At 37.5% G+C, this 22,841-nt stretch overlaps 1 protein-coding gene across 2 annotated transcripts in view; it reads left to right on the top strand.

The window, feature by feature from the left end:
- The first annotated feature begins 278 nt into the window (after positions 1–278).
- MMRN1 (multimerin 1) overlaps positions 279–22,841 on the top strand; it is a 104,644-nt gene continuing 82,081 nt past the window's right edge. For both annotated transcript variants that reach the window (XM_012179683.5, XM_012179682.5), the window contains exons 1-2: positions 279–370; positions 21,638–22,474. In XM_012179683.5, the coding sequence (XP_012035073.2) occupies positions 21,885–22,474 (590 nt within the window). In that variant the 5' untranslated portion in view covers positions 279–370; positions 21,638–21,884. The remainder of the gene's footprint in view (positions 371–21,637; positions 22,475–22,841) is intronic.

Genomic DNA, 22,841 nt, shown 5'->3' with positions numbered 1-22,841 from the left:
CATCAAGTTTTTTGAGAAAACTCTCTTAGCTTTATATTAGTCAGAACACTCCCATTACAGTCGCTAAATCTCCAGGTTGGATAACACTTCTTAGTAACAGCCTTAGGATCACATCAGCATTGAAAGGATAGGAGCAGACTGGTGGTCAGTGCCTTCAGGCATCTTAGTTTCTCTTTCTCTGGGCTTCTGTTGCTAGGCACTTACAGAGAATAAAGGCAGGGCTATTGTCTAAGGGTGGTTTCCCCCTTTCCCTCTTAAGCTCCTGTTTCTCTGGTTCTGAAGTGACTATTTGGAAACAGACTACAAAGAGGCCAACAGAAATTTCCACACGTTACCATCTAGTTAATATCCCTGGGCAAAGAATTTTAAGGTAAGAGCTATCAAGGAGTTTTTCTAAATTAGCATTCTACTTGAAGGAAATTTTTTTTAACAGAAGTTTGATATTCTTGACTCTAATGAGATTACAGGTTTATTTTGAGTATTAACAGTATTAGTATTTTGTTGAACACATAATAAATTTATTTTTAAGGCATCGATTTTCCTTTAAAATGTGTGGCACTTTTAATTCAGCAGGAACTTGAAAAAATCTTGTTAGCAGAATTTAACGATACAGACTGAAGGAAAGCATTTATGGTGAAAACTGTTATCAAGCTATTATTGCCTACGGCACAATTATTTAACTGTTTCTTTAGTTGATAAACTAAATCAATAGACTTTGTACTGTGAAGCTGTCAATATTTTGGAAAAAGACTGCTGCTGCCATAATTTTACAGATATTCTTGTTGCTCTGGACACAGAAATCATGAAGGACATTTTTTCTATTTGCAAATTTGACTGCTTCTTTCCTTTTGAAACCAAGCTCCATGTTAATTATTTCAACCAGTTTTCTAATATAACAGGAACTGGCCTCTGTGTGTCAACAAAGATGAAGAATCTAGCATAATACATGATATCAGGATAACCTGGGAAGAGGGCAAAGCCTCAAAATTAAAATATTACTGCAATTATCAGGAGAGGTTATTTGTTTGTCTGTCTAAGGCCATAAGAGGAAACAGAAAAATATATAAATGTGTCCAACAAAAATTTTAAAAAGAGATGAACCACACAGAAGGATTTCTGGTGTTTTAAGTAAGAAAAATCTTCCCTTGAAGATCAGAGAAATTCAAGAATAGATGGGTCCAAGTCTTACTTTGTCAAGAGTATAGAAAATATAATGGAAGTAAAGCATTGTTGTTGGTGGTCAGTACCTAAGTCTTGTCCAACTCTTGGCAACCCTATGGACTGCTGCACGCCGTGCTCCTCTGTCCTCCACCGTGTCCTGGCATGTGCTCAAGTTCATGTCCATTGGGTCAGTGATGCTACCTAACCATCTTATCCTCTGCTACCTCCTTCTCCTTTCCCAGCATCAGGGTCTATTTTAATGAATCAGCTCTTCAATCAGGTGGCCAAAGTATTGGAGCTTCAGATTGAGCATCAGTCCTCTCAATGAATATTGAGGGTGATCTCCTTTAGGATTGATTGGTTTGATCTTGCAGTCCAAGGCACCCTCAAGAGTCTTCTCCAGCACCATAATTCTAAAGCTCCAATTCTTCGGTGCTCAGCATTCTTTATGGTCCAACTCTCACATCCACGCATGACTACTGGAAAAACCATAGCTTTGACTATATGGACCTTTGTCAGCAAAGTAATATCTCTGCTTTTTAATATGCTGTCTAGGTTTGTCATAACTTTCTTTCCAAGGAGTAAGCATCTTTTGATTTCATGGCTGCAGTCACAGACCACAGTGATTTTGGAGTTCAAGAAAATAAAATCTGCTACTGTTTCAATTTTATCCCCATCTATTTGCCATGAAGTGATGGGACCAGATGTCATGATCTTAGTTTTTTTGAATGTTGAGTTTTAAGCCAGCTTTTCCACTCTTTTTACCTTCGTTAAGAGTTTCTATAGTTCCTCTTTACATTCTGCCATAAGGGTGGTGTCATCTGCATGTCTGAAGTTTCTGGTGTTTCTCCTGGCAATCTTGATTCCACCTTGTGCTTCATCCAGCCTGGCATTTCACATGATGTACTCTGCAGATAACTTAAATCAAGAGGGTGACAATATGCAGCCTTGACATATTGCTTTCTCAATTTTGAACCAGTCTGTTGCTCCATGTCTGATTCTAGCTGTTGCTTGACCTGCATACAGGTTTCTCAAAAGGCAGTTAAAGTGATCTGTTTATTCCCATCTCTTTAAGAATTTTCCAGTTTCCAATTTGGACGGGAAAATTTGTTCAGTCAAATTTTCCAGTATGACTATTGATCCAAACAGCCAAAGGCTTTAGCGTAGTCAAAGCAGCAGAAGCAGATGTTCTGCAATTCTCTTGTTTTCTTCATCATCCAGTGAATGTTGACCATTTGATATCTGGTTCCTCTGCCTTTTCTAAATCCAGGTTGTACATCTGGAAGTTTTCAGTTCACATACTGCTGAAGCCTAGCTTGAAGCAGTTTGAGCATTACATTGCGAGCATGTGAAATGAGCACAACTGTACTGTAATTTGAACATTCTTTGGTATTGCCTTTCTTTGGGATTGAAATGAAAACTGACCTTTCTCCAGTCCTGTGGACACTACTGCTGAGTTCTCCAAATTTGCTGCTGAGTTGAGTGAAGCACTTTAACAGCAACATCTTTTAGGACTTGAAATAGCTCAAGTTGGAATTCCATCTCCTCCACCAGCTTTGTTCGTAGCAATGCTTCCTAAGGCCCACTTGACTTCACACTCCATGACATCTGACTCTAGGGGAGTGACCACACCATCATGGTTATCTGAGTCATTAAGACTTTTGTTTCGTATAGTTCATCTGTGTATTCTTGGCATCTCTTCAGTTCTTCTCCTTCTGTTGGGTCATTGCCATTCTATCGTTTATTTGCTTATCTTTGCATGATATATTCCCTTGGTGTTTCCAGTTTTCTTGAGGAGACCTCTTGTGTTCCCCAATATTTTTTCCCTCTATTTCTCTGCTTTGTTCACTTAAGAAGGCTTTCTTATCTCTCCTTGCTATTCTCTGGAACTCTTCATTCAGTTGAGTATATCATTCCCTTTTCTCCTTTGCCTTTCACTTCTCTTTTTCTGTCAGCTATTTGTAAGGCCTCCTCAGACAACTGCTTTGCCTTCTTGCATTTCTTTTTATTTGGGATGATTTTGGTCACAGTCTTCTGCACAATGTTGCAAACCTCCACCCATAGTTCTTTAGGCACTCTGTCTACCAGATCTTATCCCTGAATCTATTTGTTTCCCCCTCCTCCAATCTATAATCATAAGGGATTTGATTTAGGTCATACATGAATGGCATAGAGGTTGTCCCTACTTTCTTCAATTTAAGCCTGAATTTTTCAGTAAGGAGCTCATAATCTGAGCCAAAGTTATCTCCAGGTCTTGTTTTCGTTCACTGTATAGAGCTTCTCCATTTTTGTCTGTTAAGAACATAATCAATCTGATTTAGGTATTGACCATCTGGCCATGTCCATGTATAGAGTGGACTCTTGGTTTGTTGGAAAAGGGTATTTTCTATGACCAGTGTGTTCTTTTAACAAAACTCTGTTAGCCTTTGCCCTGCTTCATTTTGTACTCCAAGGCCAACCTTGCCTGTTACTCCAGTTATCTCTTGACTCTCTACTTTTGCATCCAATTCCCTATGGTGAAAGGGGCATCTACTTTTTGGTGTTAGCTCTAAAAGGTCTTGTAGGTCTTCATAGAACAGGTCAGCTGTTCAGCTTCTTCACTTGGGGCATAGACTTGGATTACCATGACGTTGTATGGTTTGCCTTGGAAACAAACCAAGATCATTCTGTTGTTTTTGAGATTGAACCCAAATACTGCATTTTGGACTGTTTTGTTGTCTATGAGGGCTACTCCATTCCTTTTAAGTGATTATTGCCTACAGTAATAGATACAATGGTCATCTGAATTATATTCACCCATTCCTGTCCATTTTATTTCACTGATTTCTAAAATGTCAGTGTTCGTTCTTGCCATGTCCTGCTTGACCACATCCAGTTTTCCTTATTTCATGGACCTACCATGCCAGGTTCTTATGCAATATTGTTCTTTATAGCACTGGACTTTTCTTTCACCACCAGAAAATATAATGGAAATTAAGCACTGGGTTGATCAAGTATAACTCTGGTTTCTTGATATAATAACATCTCAACTTTGACCAACATATTACTTTACATTGTATAAAAAGTCTCATGTACACTGACCCATGAAGTCATCAGAAGGAGACTATAGAGGAGATAACAGAAGCTTGGCACTAGAGAGGAGATAAGAGAAGCTTGGCAGGATTGAGGGACATGTCTAAGATCATACCATCAGTCCATGACAGAGCATGGATGAGAAAGATCTCAGGTTCAAACCTGAGACCTTTTGCCATGCCGCCTTCTTTCTACACTGCACTGTCTATGGTTCTAAAAGAAATAGGTAAAGAATTTGGAGAGAAAGGGTTCATGATAATATGAGAAAAATTACATGCTTTATGAGGTAGCTGCATTTAGAAAAGAGATTTATTTACTGAGATTCAGGAGCAGAAGTGCTGGTAAATTTAAGGGAAAGCCATTTGTTGGCTGCTTCAATGCAAATCCAGAGAGGTCCTTTGCCTACAGTCATAGGGATGTTTTGAATGGATAATTCCCTTTTCTATTTCTTCAGTTTAACTAACAATACACAGATCTGCATACTCTATGCTAAGCAATGAACTGCAAATGTCAATGGAGGCAATTTCTTAATTTTACTGGCATGTAGGCTAATATCTAGTTAAGGTTTAAATTACAATCTGGCAAATACATACTTCAAAATTCCATTTGCGAAGTTGAAGCAAATGCATTTGCAATGTATTTCTTAAATATAGGAATTGTTTATTCTAAGATATTAAAGGACCCAAGGTAATGTGGCTGTTTTCTAGTTATCACACGTAAAAATCTTCAAAACCTGAGAATTACTGTTAGATACAGTTGTTTTCTTAAAATGATTTCTTTTAACTATAAAAGTGTTAGAAATGAAAGTGTTTTCATTTTGTGTAAATGCTTATGGGTGTATGAATGAGTTATATGCCTTTTTAAAATGAAAGATTGAGACAGAAATGTTAAAGTTGTTTTATGTTTATCAGAGTTGCCCATGGTGAACGTGAGTTGTCTTATTCTACTCAGTACTGTTATCACTACTCTGATAATGGTTCTACTAGCGTTGATTTATATATCTATCCAGTAAAAGACTATATACCTTCTTCAATACATTGTATTTTTGTGACTAATATACTGAATCCATTTTTGCAGGTCTTCTTTTCAACTTACAGTTTTGCTTTTGGGAACATAACAGTAATGATACTACTAATGAAGGAGTTGAGTATAATAAGTTATGCATCACAACTACTGAGAATCCTTCAGATGAATGCAAAGTCCTTTGTGAGCTATTTTTGTTTTGATTATAACAGTGTTTACAACATCTGGTCATTTCCTAAATTTATTACTAATGAGAGTTTGTTAGCAGCTGGGATCACTCTAAATTTAAGCTAAGCTTATTTAAATTAGGATACTAAACCATTTTCCTGCTGCTGAAGAAAAGTAAACTTCTTAGGAAAATTACTTTCATATTTTGTCTCTGTGTGTTACAATCAAGTCTCTGCAGAATGACCATATTTCTTTTAGTTAATTCCTCTAAGATGTGACAAAATTATTGGCTTCTTATTTTCCTATTTTAGGGAAATTTTGTTCTGGTAAAAAAAAAATGAATTGTTTGATTGTTAGTCAACTACTTATCATCACTTATTATTAAGTTTCTGTGTGTGTGTGTGCACACGCATGTGCTTATGTATCATGGTTAGTCAGCTGGAAAGAGCACTCAACATTTTTCCCAGTATTAAAATTAGACAAAATCATCTAAGCTCTGTAAACTTTACTAAGGTATTTTTAAGAGAATGCGTATGAAGACAGAATTAGGTATAAAAAGACTATTGATTTCGTTTTACAAAATCTGGATTTTAGTCCTGATTCTAACAGAAGAATTCACTGAGTGTCCCACTGTATTTTTTCTTTCATTTCGTGTTCTAGACATGTTATAGCCAAATGCTCCAGGAAACAAACTCACTCAGAAGGACCGCATGGATAGTGGAGTGCTGTTTATTACACCAGCGGGTCTGAGGCAGAGTCTCCTCTTTAGCCAGGGACCCTGACCGACTTTTGTGAAAACCTTATATACCTTAAGTGTACTGCTCAAGCCCACATCCCCAAATTCCTTAAACCTAGCCTGGAAAATGTTAAAGGGAGATATAATCAGGTTAAAACCATGATTAATAATCAGAAGGGTCAGCTGCTTATACATTGTAGCCTACACCAATGGATGCCATAAAAATTATAAGGATGATTGACTACACAGGGGTTATTATATTCCTTTAGGCAATGGGAAATCTTGTTATGGAGTCTGGTGTTTATCAGTCCAGGAGGTCAGTTCGGCCCTAGGTATATTATCCCCATGGATACCAGGCACATAGTCCAAAGTTCACTGAAAGTACAGGATGGAGTTTCCTTCCTTTTCAAGGTGGAGTCAGCTCGGCCTGTTCCTTTCCTCCTTCAGACATACTAAATTTTTGGTTAATATCAATTCAAGTTGACTTTCTATCCTGGAGATCCTATCTGCTCTACAAATGAATATGAGTACTAGATTTGTTGTATATGATAAAAGAAAGACTGTACACTTAGATTAAGAAAGTTCAACACACTGCTAAGAAGGGGCAAATGTTCTTGATTTATGCTTATTAAATTCTTTTCCTACTTATAAAAAATTAATGTGTAAATTACATACATTAAAATTCACAGTAATTTAACAACTGTATATCCTCAGTACTCACAACCCAAAGCAAAATGTAAAATATTTACAACATCTCAGAAAGATCTTTCATGTCCTTTTCCAATAAGTCCTCCCAATCCCAGAAAAACTATTTTCTGATTTCTACCATCATAATTTAGTACTTCCTTTTCTTAGATATCCTATAATTAGAACTGTGCTCTTTTCTATCTTTCTTGTCTCAAACTTCTCACTCAATGTATTGATTTTGAGATTAATCCATGTTATTGTATACATAAGTATTTCAGTTCTTTTTATTGCAGAGTAGTGTTCCACCATATGAACATTTCAATCTTCATTTATATCTTCTTCTATTGATGGACATTTGGGTTGTTTCCAGTTTGGGGATACTATTATGAATAAGGCAGCTCTAAATATGAACAAAGCTAGTGGAGGTGATGGAATTCCAGTCGAGCTATTTCAAATCCTGAAAGATGATGCTTTGAAAGTGCTGAACTCAATATGCCAACAAATTTGGAAAACTCATTAGTGGCCACAGGACTGGAAAAGGTCAGTTTTCATTCCAATCCCAAAGAAAGGCAATGCAAAAGAATGCTCAAACTACTGCATGATTGCACTCATCTCACACACTAGTAAAGTAATGCTCAAAATTCTCCAAGCCAGGCTTCAGCAGTACATGAACTGTGAACTTCCAGATGTTCAGCTAGTTTCAGAAAAGGCAGAGGAAGAAGAAATCAAATTGTCAACATCCAGTGGATCATCAAAAAAGCAAGAGAGTTCCAGAAAAACATCTACTTCTGCTTTATTGACTATGCCAAAGCCTTGGACTGTGTGGATCAAAATAAACTGTGGAAAATTCTGAGAGAGATGGGAATACCAGACCACCTGACCTGCCTCTTGAGAAACCTATATACAGGTCAGGAAGCAACAGTTAGAACTGGACATGGAACAACAGACTGGTTCCAAATAGGAAAAGGAGTATGTCAAGGCTGTATATTGTCACCCTGCTTATTTAACTTATATGCAGAGTACATCATGAGAAACGCTGGACTGGAAGAAGCACAGGCTGGAATAAAGATTGCTGAGGGAAATATCAATAACCTCATATATGCAGATGACACCACCCTTATGGCAGAAAGTGAAGAACAACTAAAAAGCCCCTTTATGGAAGTGAAAGAGGAGAGTGAAAAAGTTAGCTTAAAACTCAACATTCAGAAAACTAAGATCATGGCATCTGATCACATCACTTCATGGGAAATAGATGGGGAAGCAGTGGAAACAGTGGCTGACTTTATTTTTTTTGCTCCAACATCACAGCAGATGGTGATTGCAGCCATGAAATTCCCTTACTCTTTGGAAGGAAAGTAATGACCAACCTAGATAGCATATTAAAAAGCAGAGACATTACTTTGCCAACAAAGGTCCATCTAGTCAAGGCTATGGTTTTTCCATTAGTCAAATATGGATGTGAGAGTTGGACTATAAAGAAAGCTGAGTGTTGAAGAATTGATGCTTTTGAACTATGGTGTTGGAGAAGACTCTTGAGAGTCCCTTGGACAGCAAGGAGATCCAACCAGTCCATCCTAAAAGGTGTCCTGGGTGTCCATTGGAAGGAGTGATGTTGAAGCTGAAACTCTTAATACTTTGGCCACCTGATGCGAAGAGCTGACTCATTGGAAAAGACCCTGATGCTGGGAAAGATTGAGGGCAGGAGGAGAAGGGGACGACAGAGGATGAGATGGTTGGATGGCATCACTGACTCAATGGACATGAGTTTGGGTGAACTCTGGGAGTTGGTGATGGACAGGGAGGCCTGGCATGTTCTGGTTCATGAAGTCACAAAGAGTTGGACACGACTGAGCCACTGAACTGAACTACTCTTGTATTCAGAATACACTTATAAGGGACTTCCCAAGTGGCTCACTGGTAAAGAATCTACCTGCCAATGCAAGGAGACAGAGGAGACACTATTTGAGCCCTGGGTTGGGAAAATCCCCTAGAGGAGGAAATGGCAACCCAGTCCAGTACTCTTGCCTGGAGAATCCCATGGAGAGGAGCCTGGCGGGTTACAGTCCATAGCATCACAAAGAGTCAGACATGACTGAGCATGCACACATGAATACTCTTATACAGAACGTTTTGTGGACACGTTTTCACTTATTTTAGATAAATATCTCCATGTAAAATTTCTTTGTCAAGGGTGAGATACATATTTAAACTTTATAACTGTCACACAGTTCTCCAAAGTGATAGCACCATTGTACATTTCTACAGGACATACATGAGAGTTCTGATTGTTTTACTCTCTTCCAACATCAGGTGTTGTAACTCTTTTAAAATTCTAGTTCTAATGGTAGTGAAATGGTATTTCATTAGAGTTTTGTTTTGCTTTATTCCGATAACTATAAATTCTGGGCAGTTTTTCATGCATACGTTGGCTACTTATACATATTTTTTGTTGTATGTCTGTTTAAGGCTTTTGCCAATTTATTAATTGGATTCTTTTTATTATTTATTTACAGGAATACATTTTATAATCTGGATAGGTAACTTATTCAAATATCTGAATGTCTATCATTTTTCTCCAATGTGAGGCTTGCTATTCATTTAAGAAAACTGTATCTTTTGATGAGCTTCTGAAGGGATTGGATGGATCAGTTTTTTATGGTGCATGCTTTCTGTGTCCTATCCAAGAAATCTTCCTCTGCACCAAGGTCATGAAGATATTCTCTTACATTTCTTTTTTGAAGGTTATGGTTTAGGTTTTAAATTTAGTCCACGAGCCACCTTAAATTAATTGGGGGTTTGGAGTCAAATAGAGGTAAAACTTCATTTTTTAAAATTATATATTTATTTGCTCCAGTATCTTTCATCAGTAAGATTTTTTAATCATAGAATTGATAGTGTTTTTGCTTCCAAATCATTGTTGATTGACTATTGGACTCACTACTTCCTTCAACTGTTCCATTTTTAGAAAAAAACTCTCTTGGCCTTATATTATTTGGAATACCAAAACGGCTCTATTTAGATTATAGATTGTCTTGAAAGCAGGTGTGAGAATTAATCAGTTTAGTTCTTTTTGAAAATTGGTTGAACACTTTAGATTCACTTTCTTGTGAACTTGCCTAAATTCATTAATTAATAGAAGTTCTTTAAAATTTTTTGAGGATTACACAGAGTTGCTATGTAGATAGGTATGTTATCTCTAGTAGCAGCATTTTATTTTTCCTTTTCAGTCACTCTGCTTTTGTCTTTTTTGTTTGCCTTGTAACAGTGACTATGATCAAAGATTTTTGCTTGTTTTTTAAATCAGAGGAAAAATGTTCAAATGTTTTATGATTAATACAGATATTATCTGTAGGTTTTTATTGATTCCCTTCTAGTCCCAGTATACCAAAGGATTTTAATATGAACTGGTGTTTAATTTTGTCAAACACTTTTCCAGCATCTATTTAGACATATATATCTACAGTTTTTCATTATGTATTTTCTTTAGCTAATGTGATGGATTACATTGCTTGATTTCTGACTGTAAACTAACCTTGAATTCTTTAAAATAATCATCATGGTGTCATGATATATTAGCTTTTTACATAGTGCATTTAGAGTATATTTGTTTACATGTCCATGCAGAATGTTAGTCTGTGGTTTTATTTTTATTGAAATATTTGGATTAAAAAAACTTTGTTCTAGTGTTTTTCTGACCTCATGGATTGAGTAGGAAAATATTACTTCCTCTTCTACTTTTGAAAAGAGTTCATGAAGACGTGATACATGTTTTAAAGAACCTACTAATGAATCCATATGGGCTTGGAGTTTTGTTGTTGTTGTTGGAAAGTCTATTATGAATGTAGCTTTTAAGATTTTTTTGATTCTATGTATCAAGTTTTTATAAAAATATAATATGTCCTTTCACTTAAATTGATAAGTATATTGGCATGTGGGTCTTTTGGAGAGACAAATCCTATTAGGTTTTGCCTATTGAAGATGTCTTTATTTCTCCTTTGCTTTTAAGGATATTTTTATTACATAGATAGAAAATTCTAACTTAACTTTTTTTCCTTTGTATATTTTAAAGATATCATTCATTGTCTTCTCTCATTCACTGTATTTAATTAAAAATCAGCCATAATAGTTGTACACTTTGTGTAACTTATTTTTTAAAATTACTGAGTGCTTTCAGTATTTTCTTTGGCTGTTCAGGATTCTACCTACGATATGTCCAGGCACAATCTCCTTCTCAGGATTTTCTGAACTTCTCTAGCATTTGGGTTAATGTGTTTCATCAATTTTGGAAAATTTTTATGTTATCTTTTAAAACTGTATCTTTTGTCCTAATCTTTTCTTTTTCTTTTATTAAATCCTACATCTATGTTATAACATATGAAAATGTTCCACAGATCTCAGATATGGTTTTGTTTGTCTACACCTTTATCATTTTGGGTTGCAGTTTGGACGATTTGTTTTTTTTTTATTTTATTATTATTATTTTTAATTTTTATTTTTACTTTATTTTACTTTACAATACTGTATTGGTTTTGCCATACATTGACTTAAATACACCACGGGTGTTCATGCGTTCCCAGTTTTTAACCTGCTTGTCTTCATATTAGCCAGTTGTTTCCCTTTCTATTTCCATTGCGCGATTAAGCTTATCAAATTATTTCTCATATATTTTTGTTTCTATTATTTCTATTTTCTTTATAGTTTTTGTCTCTGCTGACATTCCTTCTGTATTCAGACATGTTGTTCTCATTCTAGGATATTTAAGTTAAATTATATCAATACATATAATAGCTGAGCTTTTTCTGGATCTTTTGCTACTAATGTTTTCTTTCTTGACTATGGGTCACATTTTCTTGTTTCTTCATTTGTCTCATGGTTTGTTTTTTTTTTTTTTGAGAGTATTATGTGTAAAAGAACTGTAGTAAATAATATTTACTTCAGAGAGGGGCATACTTCTCCTGTCAGGCCTCAAATATGAGGTCCACTGCTGGTTAGTCCCTTCAGTTGCGTCTGACTCTGTGTGCCCCTATGGACTTCTCTTTCCATGGAATACTCCAGGCAAGATTACTGGAGTGGGTTGCCATGTCCTCCTCCAGGGGATCTTCCCAACCAGGGATGGAACCCTGGTCTCCTGCATTGCAGACAGATTCTTTACCACTGAGCCACCAGGGAAGCCCCAATATGGGGTCTAAGTCACACCAATTTGTAGTTGAGGTAGGTTTAATCTAAGCTAAAGTTGTTACATCTTTTATTGTTTTAACTCAACAGAGTTTTAAAATTGATCATACTTTGAGTATGATCAGGATTTTCCTTTCAATTAAGCTTGCGATCCGAGCACAAACAAAGCTCTGAAGAGTTCTTTATTCTTTGCAATACAGAAAAAATATCTCTGAACTTTGTGTGTTACAGGCCTAAAAATAAGGTTTCCAATTATATGCTGCCTCAACATGTGAAACCTAGAGGGCTTCTTATGGCCCTAACCACAAGTTCCCTTCCCCTTTCTGCTCCAGTGGATAAGGTCCCCCGGCCGAATAATTCTCCTTATCAAGGGGACCAAGCGCAGTTCCTCCTTGTCCCTGAGTAATGGGATTCAGTTTACTGCCAGCTTGTAGAATTATTCAAACAAGCTGATTTCACCCTTCAATGAGAGCCAGGGGGCAACCTACATTCTTGATTTTATAAAGCCGGCCCCTTACAGCCCCTTGCTATTTTACTCTGTTCTCAGGTACAACCTCAGTGCATACTAGTGTGGCGTGTAGTGTCTTATTTCCCAGGACTGTGAGTATATATACAAATGACTACCAATCTCATTTGCCCATTGTCAGGTGTCATGTGTCATCCATCCCTACCATCATAAGGTGGGAATTCCCCACCAGTGAAGAGGAGATGATTAAAATGCTGTACGAGATCTCCTGTTTTACAGTAAGAAATCTATCTCTAGTGAGTTTTCTTTCTTCTCCAGAACCACCCCTGGGTTTCTACACTCTGGAGGATATTTCTCCCACCTTTTGCCTTCTGTTCTGCCTTTAGGAGACCACTGAAGTGTGCTCAGTGAAGACTAGCATACCTCAAAACCATTTTTATTTTCAGTCCTCTTGCCCTTTACGCAGCCTTTGGAGGGTTATGGCAGTGACTTAGTGAAAACTAATTCCTCCTCTATTAGCCTCTTCTTGTCACTCCCCCAGGAAAGGGATGGAAGCTGAGGCTGCTTGTAACAATCCTGTGAGTGTAGACTCTAAGCTCTCCATTCAGCCTCTGCAGTCAGGGACAAGGGCAGCACCACAGTTCTTTCCGTGGTGTTTGGTGGGAGTAGAGCAATTACTGTCTAAAAATGCTTCTGTCTTTCTAGGTTGACCATTTTCTTCTGGGCCTTTGGATTTTCTTGAGGTTTTTATTGTTTATGCCATCAGTGTTTCTAGTTTGTCAAATCCTCTCATACGTGGTCAGGGAGATATTAGGCAAAAAGAAAATCCAGAGAGCCCAGTGCAGTTGTTCCTCAGGTTTCCTAGCCCATCCACCTTCCTCACCTTCCAGAGTCTTCTTATGTTTGTATTATACATAGTGGCCACAAGTTTTAGATGTGCTTAGTAGGAGGAAGAGGGAAACAAATGCTTCTATAATTCCAGAAGCAGAAGTCAGTCAATGATTAGCCGTAACTTTCATGAAGGAAAAGAAAATGCTATTTCTAAAATGTGCAAAAGGAATTAAAGACTTTTTAATACTTTCAAGTATATTGCTCTACTTAAACAGAAAATATAAAATAAGCAGTAGGAAAATTTTCAAACTACAATATAAACATTTCCTAAGAGGGTTATTTGGTCATCTTTTGTCAATTTGCTCTTAACTTTCCTAATTATAGAGTCAAAATTTTTATATTAGGACAGAATATGTTCTTTCCTGACAAACTAATAAGCTTATCTCATTTAATATTAAAAATTATTTGACTCATTATACTTTCATATTTCCTTTCCAGACTACTGGACCAGACTACTGGACCTAAATTTTATAGTTAGTTTTGGTTTGTTTGCACACCTGAGATTTTTCTGGCATAACTATTTCTTTATTACCCTTTATTATACAGCTCTTAGACTTTGCTTTGTGGTTCTCATGTGCCTGTGATGGTTTCAAGATAAACCGTCTCAAACATATTTTGAAAACAAATGAGGTAGAAACAGTGGGCTTTCTGAGTTTTATTTCAGAAGGACTTGCATGCAAGAGGTAATCTTATTAAAAGGGTATTCTAGGGGACTTCTTAAAGTTGTATTCATAGAAGGAATACCATGTATTTACCTTTTTTTTTCTTTTGTTTAGCTATGAGTTGGGGAATGGATGTTCCCCTCTAACCCCTGAAAGGTGCTACTACAGCTATATAGAAGTACTTCATCATTTTCTCCCTTCATTCATTAATTTAGTAAACACTTATTGAATGTCTGCCAAACACTATTCCAGATGCTGGGGATGAGCACTCCTACTGTCCTGGAGGTTTCGCTCTAGCAAGTGAAAGAGCCTATTATCTGTGCTTGTGAAGAATAAGGCAATTGCATCTGGTCCTGTAACTTCACAGCCAATGGAAGGGGAAGAAGCGGAAACAGTACAAATTTTATTTTCTTAGGCTCCAAAATCACTGTGGACAGTGACTACAGCAATGAAAATAAAAGACACTTTCTCCTTGGAAGGAAAGCTATGACAAACCTAGAGAGTGGATTAAAAAGCATAGACAACACTACTGACAAATGTCCATCTAGTCCAAGCTACGGCTTTTCCAGGAGTCGTGTGTGGATGTAAAGCTGGATCATAAAGAAGGCTGAGTGCTGAAGAACTGATGCTTTTGAAATGTGTTGCTAGAGAAGATTCTTGAGAGTCCCTTGGATAGCAAGGAGATCAAATCAGTCAACCCTAAAGGAAATGAACCCTGAGTATTCATCAGAAGGACTGTTGCTGAAACTGAAGCTCCAATCTTTGGCCACCTGATGCAAAGAGCCAACTCATTGGAAAAGACCCTGATGCTGGGAAAGATAGTATCACTGACTCAATGGACACGAATTTGAGAAAACTCTAAAAGTTAGTGGAGGACAGAGGATCCATGAGGTCACAAAGAGTTGGACATGACTTAGCAAATGATCAGTGATATCACTTACAATACTGAACAGGAATTGAAAATGGCACCCAAATGAGAGAATAAAGTTGTAAAGATTAGACAAAAAGCAAATTTACAAACAAAATATCTCCTAATTCCATAAATTTAAACAAATATAAATCACAATATTATCAGCAGTATCTTATTATATGTTTTAGCTGTGACATAAAAGCAAAATATACAGTTAAAAACAATTGAGAAAAGGAATGATGACAACTTGAAAATTATTTTCTCTAGATTTTTGTAAACTAGGCTTCTAGTTTTCTATTTTTGGCATGGAGTTGGGGGTAGCAGAGTTTACTGTTAGATGATAGAAGAATTGGACATCAATCTCAGTTCATTTGCTCAGTCAGATCTGACTCTTTGTGGACTGCAGACCTCCCTGTCCATCAACTCCTAGAGCTTGTTCAAACTCATGTACATTGAATCTGTGATGCCATCCAATCATCTCTTCCTCTGTTGTCCCCTTCTCATCCCACCTTCAATCTTTCCCAGCATCAGGGTCTTTTCCAATGAGTCAGTTCTTTGCATCAGGTGGCCAAAGTATTGGAGTTCCAGATTCAGCATTAGTCCTTCCAATGAATATTCAAAACTGACTTCCTTTAGGATGGACTGGTTGGATCTCCTCTCAGTCCAAGGGACTCTCAAGAGTCTTCTCCAATACCACAGTTCAAAAGCATCAATTATTTAGTGCTCAGATTTCTTTATAGCCCAATTCTTATATCCATGCATGACTACTGGGAAAACCATAGTTTTGACTAGATGCACCTTTGTTGGCAAAGTAATATCTCTGCTTTTTCATATGCTGTCTAGGTTGGTCATAGTTTTTCTTATAAGGAGCAAGTGTCTTTTAATTTCATGGCTGCAGTCACCATCTGCAGTGATTTTGGAGCCCAAGAAAATAAAGTCTGTCACTGTTCCCATTTTTTCACCATCTATTTGCCATGAAGTGATGGGACTAGATGCCATGATCTTAGTTTTCTGAATGTTGAGTTTTAAGCCAACTTTTTCACTCTCCTCTTTCACTTCCAAAAAGAGGCTCTTCAGTTCTTTTTTGCTTTCAGCCATAAGGGTGGGGTCATCTGCATATCTGAGATTACTGATACTTCTGGCAATCTTGATTTCAGCTTGTGCTTCATCCAGCTCTCCATTTTGCATAATGTCCTCTGCATATAAATTAAATAAATAGGCTGCATATACAGCCTTTACATATTTGGAAACATTTTTTTGTTCCATGTCTAGCTTTAACTGTTGCTTTTTGACATGCATACAGATTTCTCAGGAGGCAGGTAAGGCAGCCTGGTATTCTTATCTCTTCAGGAATTTTCCACAGTTTGTTGCGATCCACTCAGTCAAAATCTTTGGCATAGTCAATAAAGCCAAAGTAGATGTTTTTAGTCATACATGGACCTGAGAATTGGAATATAAAGAAAGATGAGCACCTAAGAATGGATGTTTTTGAACTGTGGTATTGGATAAGACTCTTGAGAATCCCTTGGCAAGCAAGGAGATCCAACCAGTACATCCTAAATGAAATCAGTCCTGAATATTCATTGGAAAGATTGATGCTGAAGCTGAAACTCCAATACTTTGGCCACCTGATGCAAAGAACTGACTCATTGGAAAAGACCCTGATGCAAGATTGAAGGTGGGAGGAGAAGGGGACCACAGAGGATGAGATGGTGGATGGCATCACCTACTCAATGGACATGAGTCTAAGTAAACTCCAGGAGATGGTGATGGACAGGCATGCCTGGCGTGCTATAGTCCATGGGGTTGCAAGGAGTCAGACACGACTGAGTGACTGAACTGAGATGTGCTTCTGGAAATCTCTTGCTTTTTTGATGATGCAACGGATGTTGGCAATTTGATCTCTGGATCCTATGCCTTTTCTAAATCCAGCTTGATCATCTGGAAGTTCATGATTCACATACTGTTGAAGCCTGGCTTGGAGAATTTCGAACATTACTTTGCTAGCATGTGAGATGAATGCAATTGTGCAGTGATTTGAGCATTCTTTGGCATTGCCTTTGGGATTGGAATGAAAATTGACCTTTTCCAGTCCTGTGGCCACTGATGAGTTTTCCAAATTTGCTGAGTGCAACACTTTCAAAGCATCATATTTTAGGATTTGAAATAGCTCAACGGGAATTCCCTCATCCCCACTAGCTTTGTTTGTAGTGATTTTTCCTAAGGCCCAATTGACTTCGCATTCCAGGATGTCTGGGTCTAGGTGAGTAACCATACCATCATGGTTATATGGGTCGTGGAGATCTTTGTGGTATAATTGATCTGTGTATTCTTGCCACCTCTTCTTAATAAATTGACGATTATACAGTGGAAGTGGCAAATAGATTCAAGGGATTAGATCTAATAGAGAGCCTGAAGAACTATGGATGGAAGTTCCTGACACTGTAAAACCGGCAGTGATCAAGACCATCCCCAATAAAAAGAAATGCAAAAAAAGCAAAATGGTTGTCTGATGAGGCCTTACAAATAGCTGAAAAAAGAAGAGAAGCTAAAGGCAAAGAGGAAAAGGAAAGATATACCCATTTGAACGCAGAGTTCCAAAGAATAGCAAAGAGAGATGAGAAAGCCTTCCTCAGTGATCAATGCAAAGAAGAGATCTCTTCAAGAAATTTAGAGATACCAAGGGAACATTTCATGCAAAATGGGCACAATAAAGAATTGGACATACTATGCATCAATTAACAATGTGCTACTTTAGGAGGTTACTTAAATTCTTTAAGCTTGATTTTCCATCAGTAAAATGAGACTTAAATACTTACTTGGCATGACAGTTCCAACTTATGGAGAAGGGCTATAGTGAAGTATTATTTTCAAAATTTTATACTATGTTAAAGATAAGAATTTCTTTGTGAGAAAGAAAGATGCTGCCAAGAAACCCTGTTAATCTAGTTGAAGCTATTCCCTGCTCCCAATATTTTATAGAGGACAATAACTCTTGCAGCCATAAAACGGCTTTTAAATAATACATAGCACTATCTACAAATCTGACAAAGGTCTGTATAGTCAAAGCTATGGTTTTTCCAGGAGTCATGTATAGATGTGAGAGTTGGATTATAAAGAAAGTTGGGTGCCAAAGAATTGATTATTTTGAACTCTGGTGTTAGAGAAGACTCTTGAGAGTCCCTTAGAATGCAAGGATATCAACCCATCAATCCTAAAGGAAATCAGTCCTGAATGTTCATTGGAAGGACTGATGCTGAAGCTGAAACTCCAGTACTTTGGCCACCTGATTTGACGAACTGACTCACTGGAAAAGACTCTGACGCTGGGAGGGGTTGGGGGCAGGAGGAGAAGGGGACGACAGAGGATGAGATGGCTGGATGATATCACTGACTCGATGGACATGAGTTTGAGCAAACGGACTTGTTGGCAAAGTAATGTCTCTGCTTTTGAATATGCTGTCTAGGTTGGTCATAACTTTCCTTCCCAGGAGTAAGCATCTTTTAATTTCATGGCTGCAATCACCATCTACAGTGATTTTGGAGCCCAGAAAAATTAAGTCTGACACTGTTGCCACTGTTTCCCCATCTATTTGTTGCTGCTGCTGCTAAGTTGCATCAGTCGTGTCCGACTCTGTGCAACCCCATAGACGGCAGCCCACCAGGCTCCCCCATCCCTGGGATTCTCCAGGCAACAACACTGGAGTGGGTTGCCATTTCCTACTCCAATGCATGAAAGTGAAAAGTGAAAGTGAAGTCACTCAGTCGTGTCTGACCCTCAGCGACCACATGGACTGCAGCCTACCAGGCTCCTCCGTCCATGGGATTTTCCAGGCAAAAGTACTGGAGTGGGGTGCCATTGCCTTCTCCGATCTATTTGTAGTACACAATATAATGAGTTTTATAGTTGCTTTCTTATAAATTAGCACTTCCCTGGTGGCTCAGATGGTAAAGCATCTGTCCACAATGTGGGAGACCTGGGTTCGATCCCTGGGTCGGGAAGATCCCCTGGAGAAGGAAATGGCAATCCACTCCAGTACTGTTGCCTGGAAAATCCCATGGACAGAGGAGCCTGGTAGGCTATAGTCCATGGGGTCTCAAAGAGTTTGACACGACTGAGCAACTTCACTTCACTTCTTATAAATTACTCAATGAACAAAACTGGCAATAGAGTAAAACAATGTAACTTAAACAATTTAGCAACCACAGGGGTATAGCAAAATGACTGGGTCCAGGTGTAAAAACTCTGACAATATAGTTTAATCCAGGGATAGTTTTTGTAGTAATTAGAAGAATGGCTGAATATTTATGCATTAATTCCAGGAATATTATTATTCTTAATTGTTAGTTGATGAATATTAATGAGTTTAAAAAGCAGAATTTGAGGCTAGACTTCTGACAGTTTCTTAAGTATAGATACTTACTTTATGTCTCCAATTAAGGACTAATCCATACATCTAAATCCCTCAGATGAGATGGTGATTCTCTAGGGAGTTACAGCAGAAGATGGCTTATTGGACTGATAATGAGATACAGAACCTTTAGCCTTCTGATCACAAGGTCACTTGTAAGCTAGGATAGGGGTAACAAAAATCATTATTGGTCAATATGTTACAGGAGGAGAAATGAATTGCTTCAGCTCAGCTCAGTTTTTATTACCATTTGAGAGCCATTTGTTATCTCTTATAGATCCAATGAGTGTGACCCTTTACCACTCAAGTTCATTTGTCCTGAATAGGACCAATGTTTTTTTTTTTTTTTCAAATCATAGAAACAAAAAAATTGTATGTGTGTCATTATTCTGATTATTTCTTAAACTTTCAGGATGGTCTCTTCATCCACTTTTACTAAATCTAAGAAAATGATTTAAAATTGTACACTAAATAGAAATACTTCACTTAGAGCTTTCTAATTACTATTCTGTTCTAAGTCAAAGATAGTTGCTTGTGTCTTTTCCAGATAAAGAAGCTGTAATGTCTTTTTCTTAATACTGACAACTATGCTTGTGTTGTGAAAATTATGCATTTCATCACTCTTTTTAGTAAGTAATTGCTGCCTGGATTGTCTGCACTGAACCTATTTGCTCCTTTACAAATGCAAAGTTAGTTAGTTGCTCTGTGATATATCTGAGAAACAGATGTTTTTTGATACTACATATCAAAGTCAGTTGGGTTGCTGCTGACTAATGTGTGTCAGTAGTTTAAATAACCTCATGTTATATACTCTGTGAATGTCAACAACAGTCTACAGCCATAACACTCTGAATGCACCCGATCTTATCTAAATGTCAACAATAGCTTGTATAAGAGAATGACAGAAATGAAGGGGGGAAATGTATTAAGACCAAAAAGTTAGTAGTTCAGAGGAAATTTAGGTCTTCTTTCAAAACCTGGTGTCCTGTATGTAGGATTAGAGACAAGAATGTATATCTGTTGTTGTTCAGTCGCTCAGTTGTGTCTGACTCTTTGTAACCCCCTGGACTCTTTGCAACCCCATGTATAAAGGATGTATATATCTATAATAATATATAACAAAATAGTCATGAGGTTTCCAGTTTTTTGGTTCTGAAAGAAAACATTACAAGACTGAATATTTAACAAGAACTTAATACCAGGCATTGAAGTTGACAAAAAGATTAATTACACAGAGATCTAGCCTTCAGGTAATATATAACAGAACACAAGTACACTGAGACCCAAGAATATTCTTGCTTCATAATCTCAGCATCTAAGAGAGCACCTCACTAAAGCTGACTGGTGATCTGGGTTATTACTGAATGAATGAAAGAGAGTAGAAACATACGGATGGATGAACTATTCTAGTTTGTTACTTATATGTCCGAAGGGTATGCTATGGAAAATTTTTTTATAGTTCAGAGAGCTTAATGGAAGCCTGAGAATCAGACATTTGTCGGAACAGTGAAATCATAAATCCCATGAAGCATCTCTACTGGGAAAACCACCATTGAAAAGTCTCTGATCAATGCAATTCCCTATTTTCTTCTGCTGATACATTTGTCACTACAGTAAAAATAAAAAAAACTAATATGTATGATTCCACTTTAATTTATTTCCATATGAGTCCACTCTTTCTTCATCCTTTTTTAGTGGTAAAATACCAATCAGTCTCAACCATGAGAAGATAAGCATTAGAAAATAGAAGAATTAAATTTCTGATGCTTCATTCCATTAATTGGTTCTAATAGGAATTTTGAGAGCAAAATTTAAAGCGAGTTTCTTGTATACTCACATAATTCAGTAAGTTATGCTTTTCTTTTTTATTATCATCATTGAGATTGACTTCAAATAATGCTACAGCTAAAGTGTAGATAGAAAAATAGGGATATGTTTTTATTTTTTCACAATTCAGCCTGTGCTGTGTGAAAGGGCAGAGGCACTGCAGACCAAGTTTTCATTTGTGCGTGTGCATGCGTATATGTCCTTAAACAAAACGTGGCTCTCTGGATGTGGCACCATTGAAAGGAAGTATCACATTTTTTTTTCTCAACTTCCTTGCATAGTAGAACAAAATGTAAACTCTTTGACTTAACCCATCCAAACAAAATTCCATTATCACCATGAAATTCCTCTTCAAAACTGAACAACACATGAAATATGTGGACCTGGGAAGGTTTCTTTCATGGGTTTTCCTGATAATCATTGCCTGTGTTTTTCCATTTACCCTCAGCTTCGTCGGACACGCTTTACTGCTTCCATAGATCATCCTACCAGAGGTCACAGATCACACAGAACCTACAGAAACAGGAAATCAAACTTCCTGAGTCCACTACAATACATAGAAACCTGTTTCCTCTTCACATCTCAAATTGGCAAACCTCTCTCTTAGCAGATTCAGTGTGGAAGCAGCTGTCAGAAAGGCTAGAAGGACTTTATCCCCCAATTGTACTTGAGCTTTCTAGCTTCAAACTACTGAAATGAAAGGAGTAAGGCTATTTATCCTGCTTTCTAGTTTATGGAGTGGAGGCTTTGGGCTTAATGGCCCTATGCACGCTTGGACTACAACTGAGGATGAGAATTCCCAGAAGAATGCGACCTCTGCTTCAGTTCCTCCAAACAAAGGACAAAGTCTCCAGGTGCTGCCAACACCCCAGATCACATCAACTGAGGTGGCCACAGCTCCTGATTCCAACACTTCTGAAGACAGTCTTCTGAAATCAATACCACTGGCCTCAGAGACAAGTGCATCTCCTGAGGGTGTGAGAAAACAAACTCTCACACCCACAGAGAAGACAGAAGAAGGGATGCTGAAGTTACGAACTCTTGCCCTCCAGACGGAATCTACCCTCAAGTTCAGTCCTAAAGCAGAGTCAGTGATTCTTTCCAACTCCACCCTGAAATTTCTTCAGAGCTTTGCCAGAAAGACGGATGAACAAGGCATTTCTCCAAACTCAGTTGGAGGCGTGGGAAATCGATCGCCGCGGGAAACGTATCTCAGCAGAGGTGACCACCCTGGAAGCCAAAGAATCAGCAAACAAAAATCAAGTTTTGAAACAACTAGAGGAAAGTAAGAAAATTCTTTTTTTTCCCCCTTTCTAATGATATGGCTTATAAGATTGCAAGCTAACAGTTAAACAGTCTCATTTCCAGAAAGGATTTTATGTTCAAGAGGAAACCAGATCATATGTCAGTTAGATGAGGGAATTGAGCATTACCTTATCTTAAAAGGAAAAGCTGAACAAACGAAATGCAACAATTTGTTTTAATTGAAGTGGTCCAAGTTACTAAATAGAGGTACTTTAACTGGAGATGGTCACTAACCCTACAGTGTAACCCTACAGTGACTTGTTAGTTAACTCACATCAAGCATATGCTGTTTGTGCTCAGAATTATACCCACAAGGTGAAAGAAAAAAATGTCAATATAGTTAAGGT

This window comes from Ovis aries, chromosome 6 (assembly GCF_016772045.2).
Source record: "Ovis aries strain OAR_USU_Benz2616 breed Rambouillet chromosome 6, ARS-UI_Ramb_v3.0, whole genome shotgun sequence".
In the NCBI taxonomy this organism is placed as follows: domain Eukaryota; kingdom Metazoa; phylum Chordata; class Mammalia; order Artiodactyla; family Bovidae; genus Ovis; species Ovis aries.
This window is presented reverse-complemented; position numbering and strand designations above follow the sequence as displayed.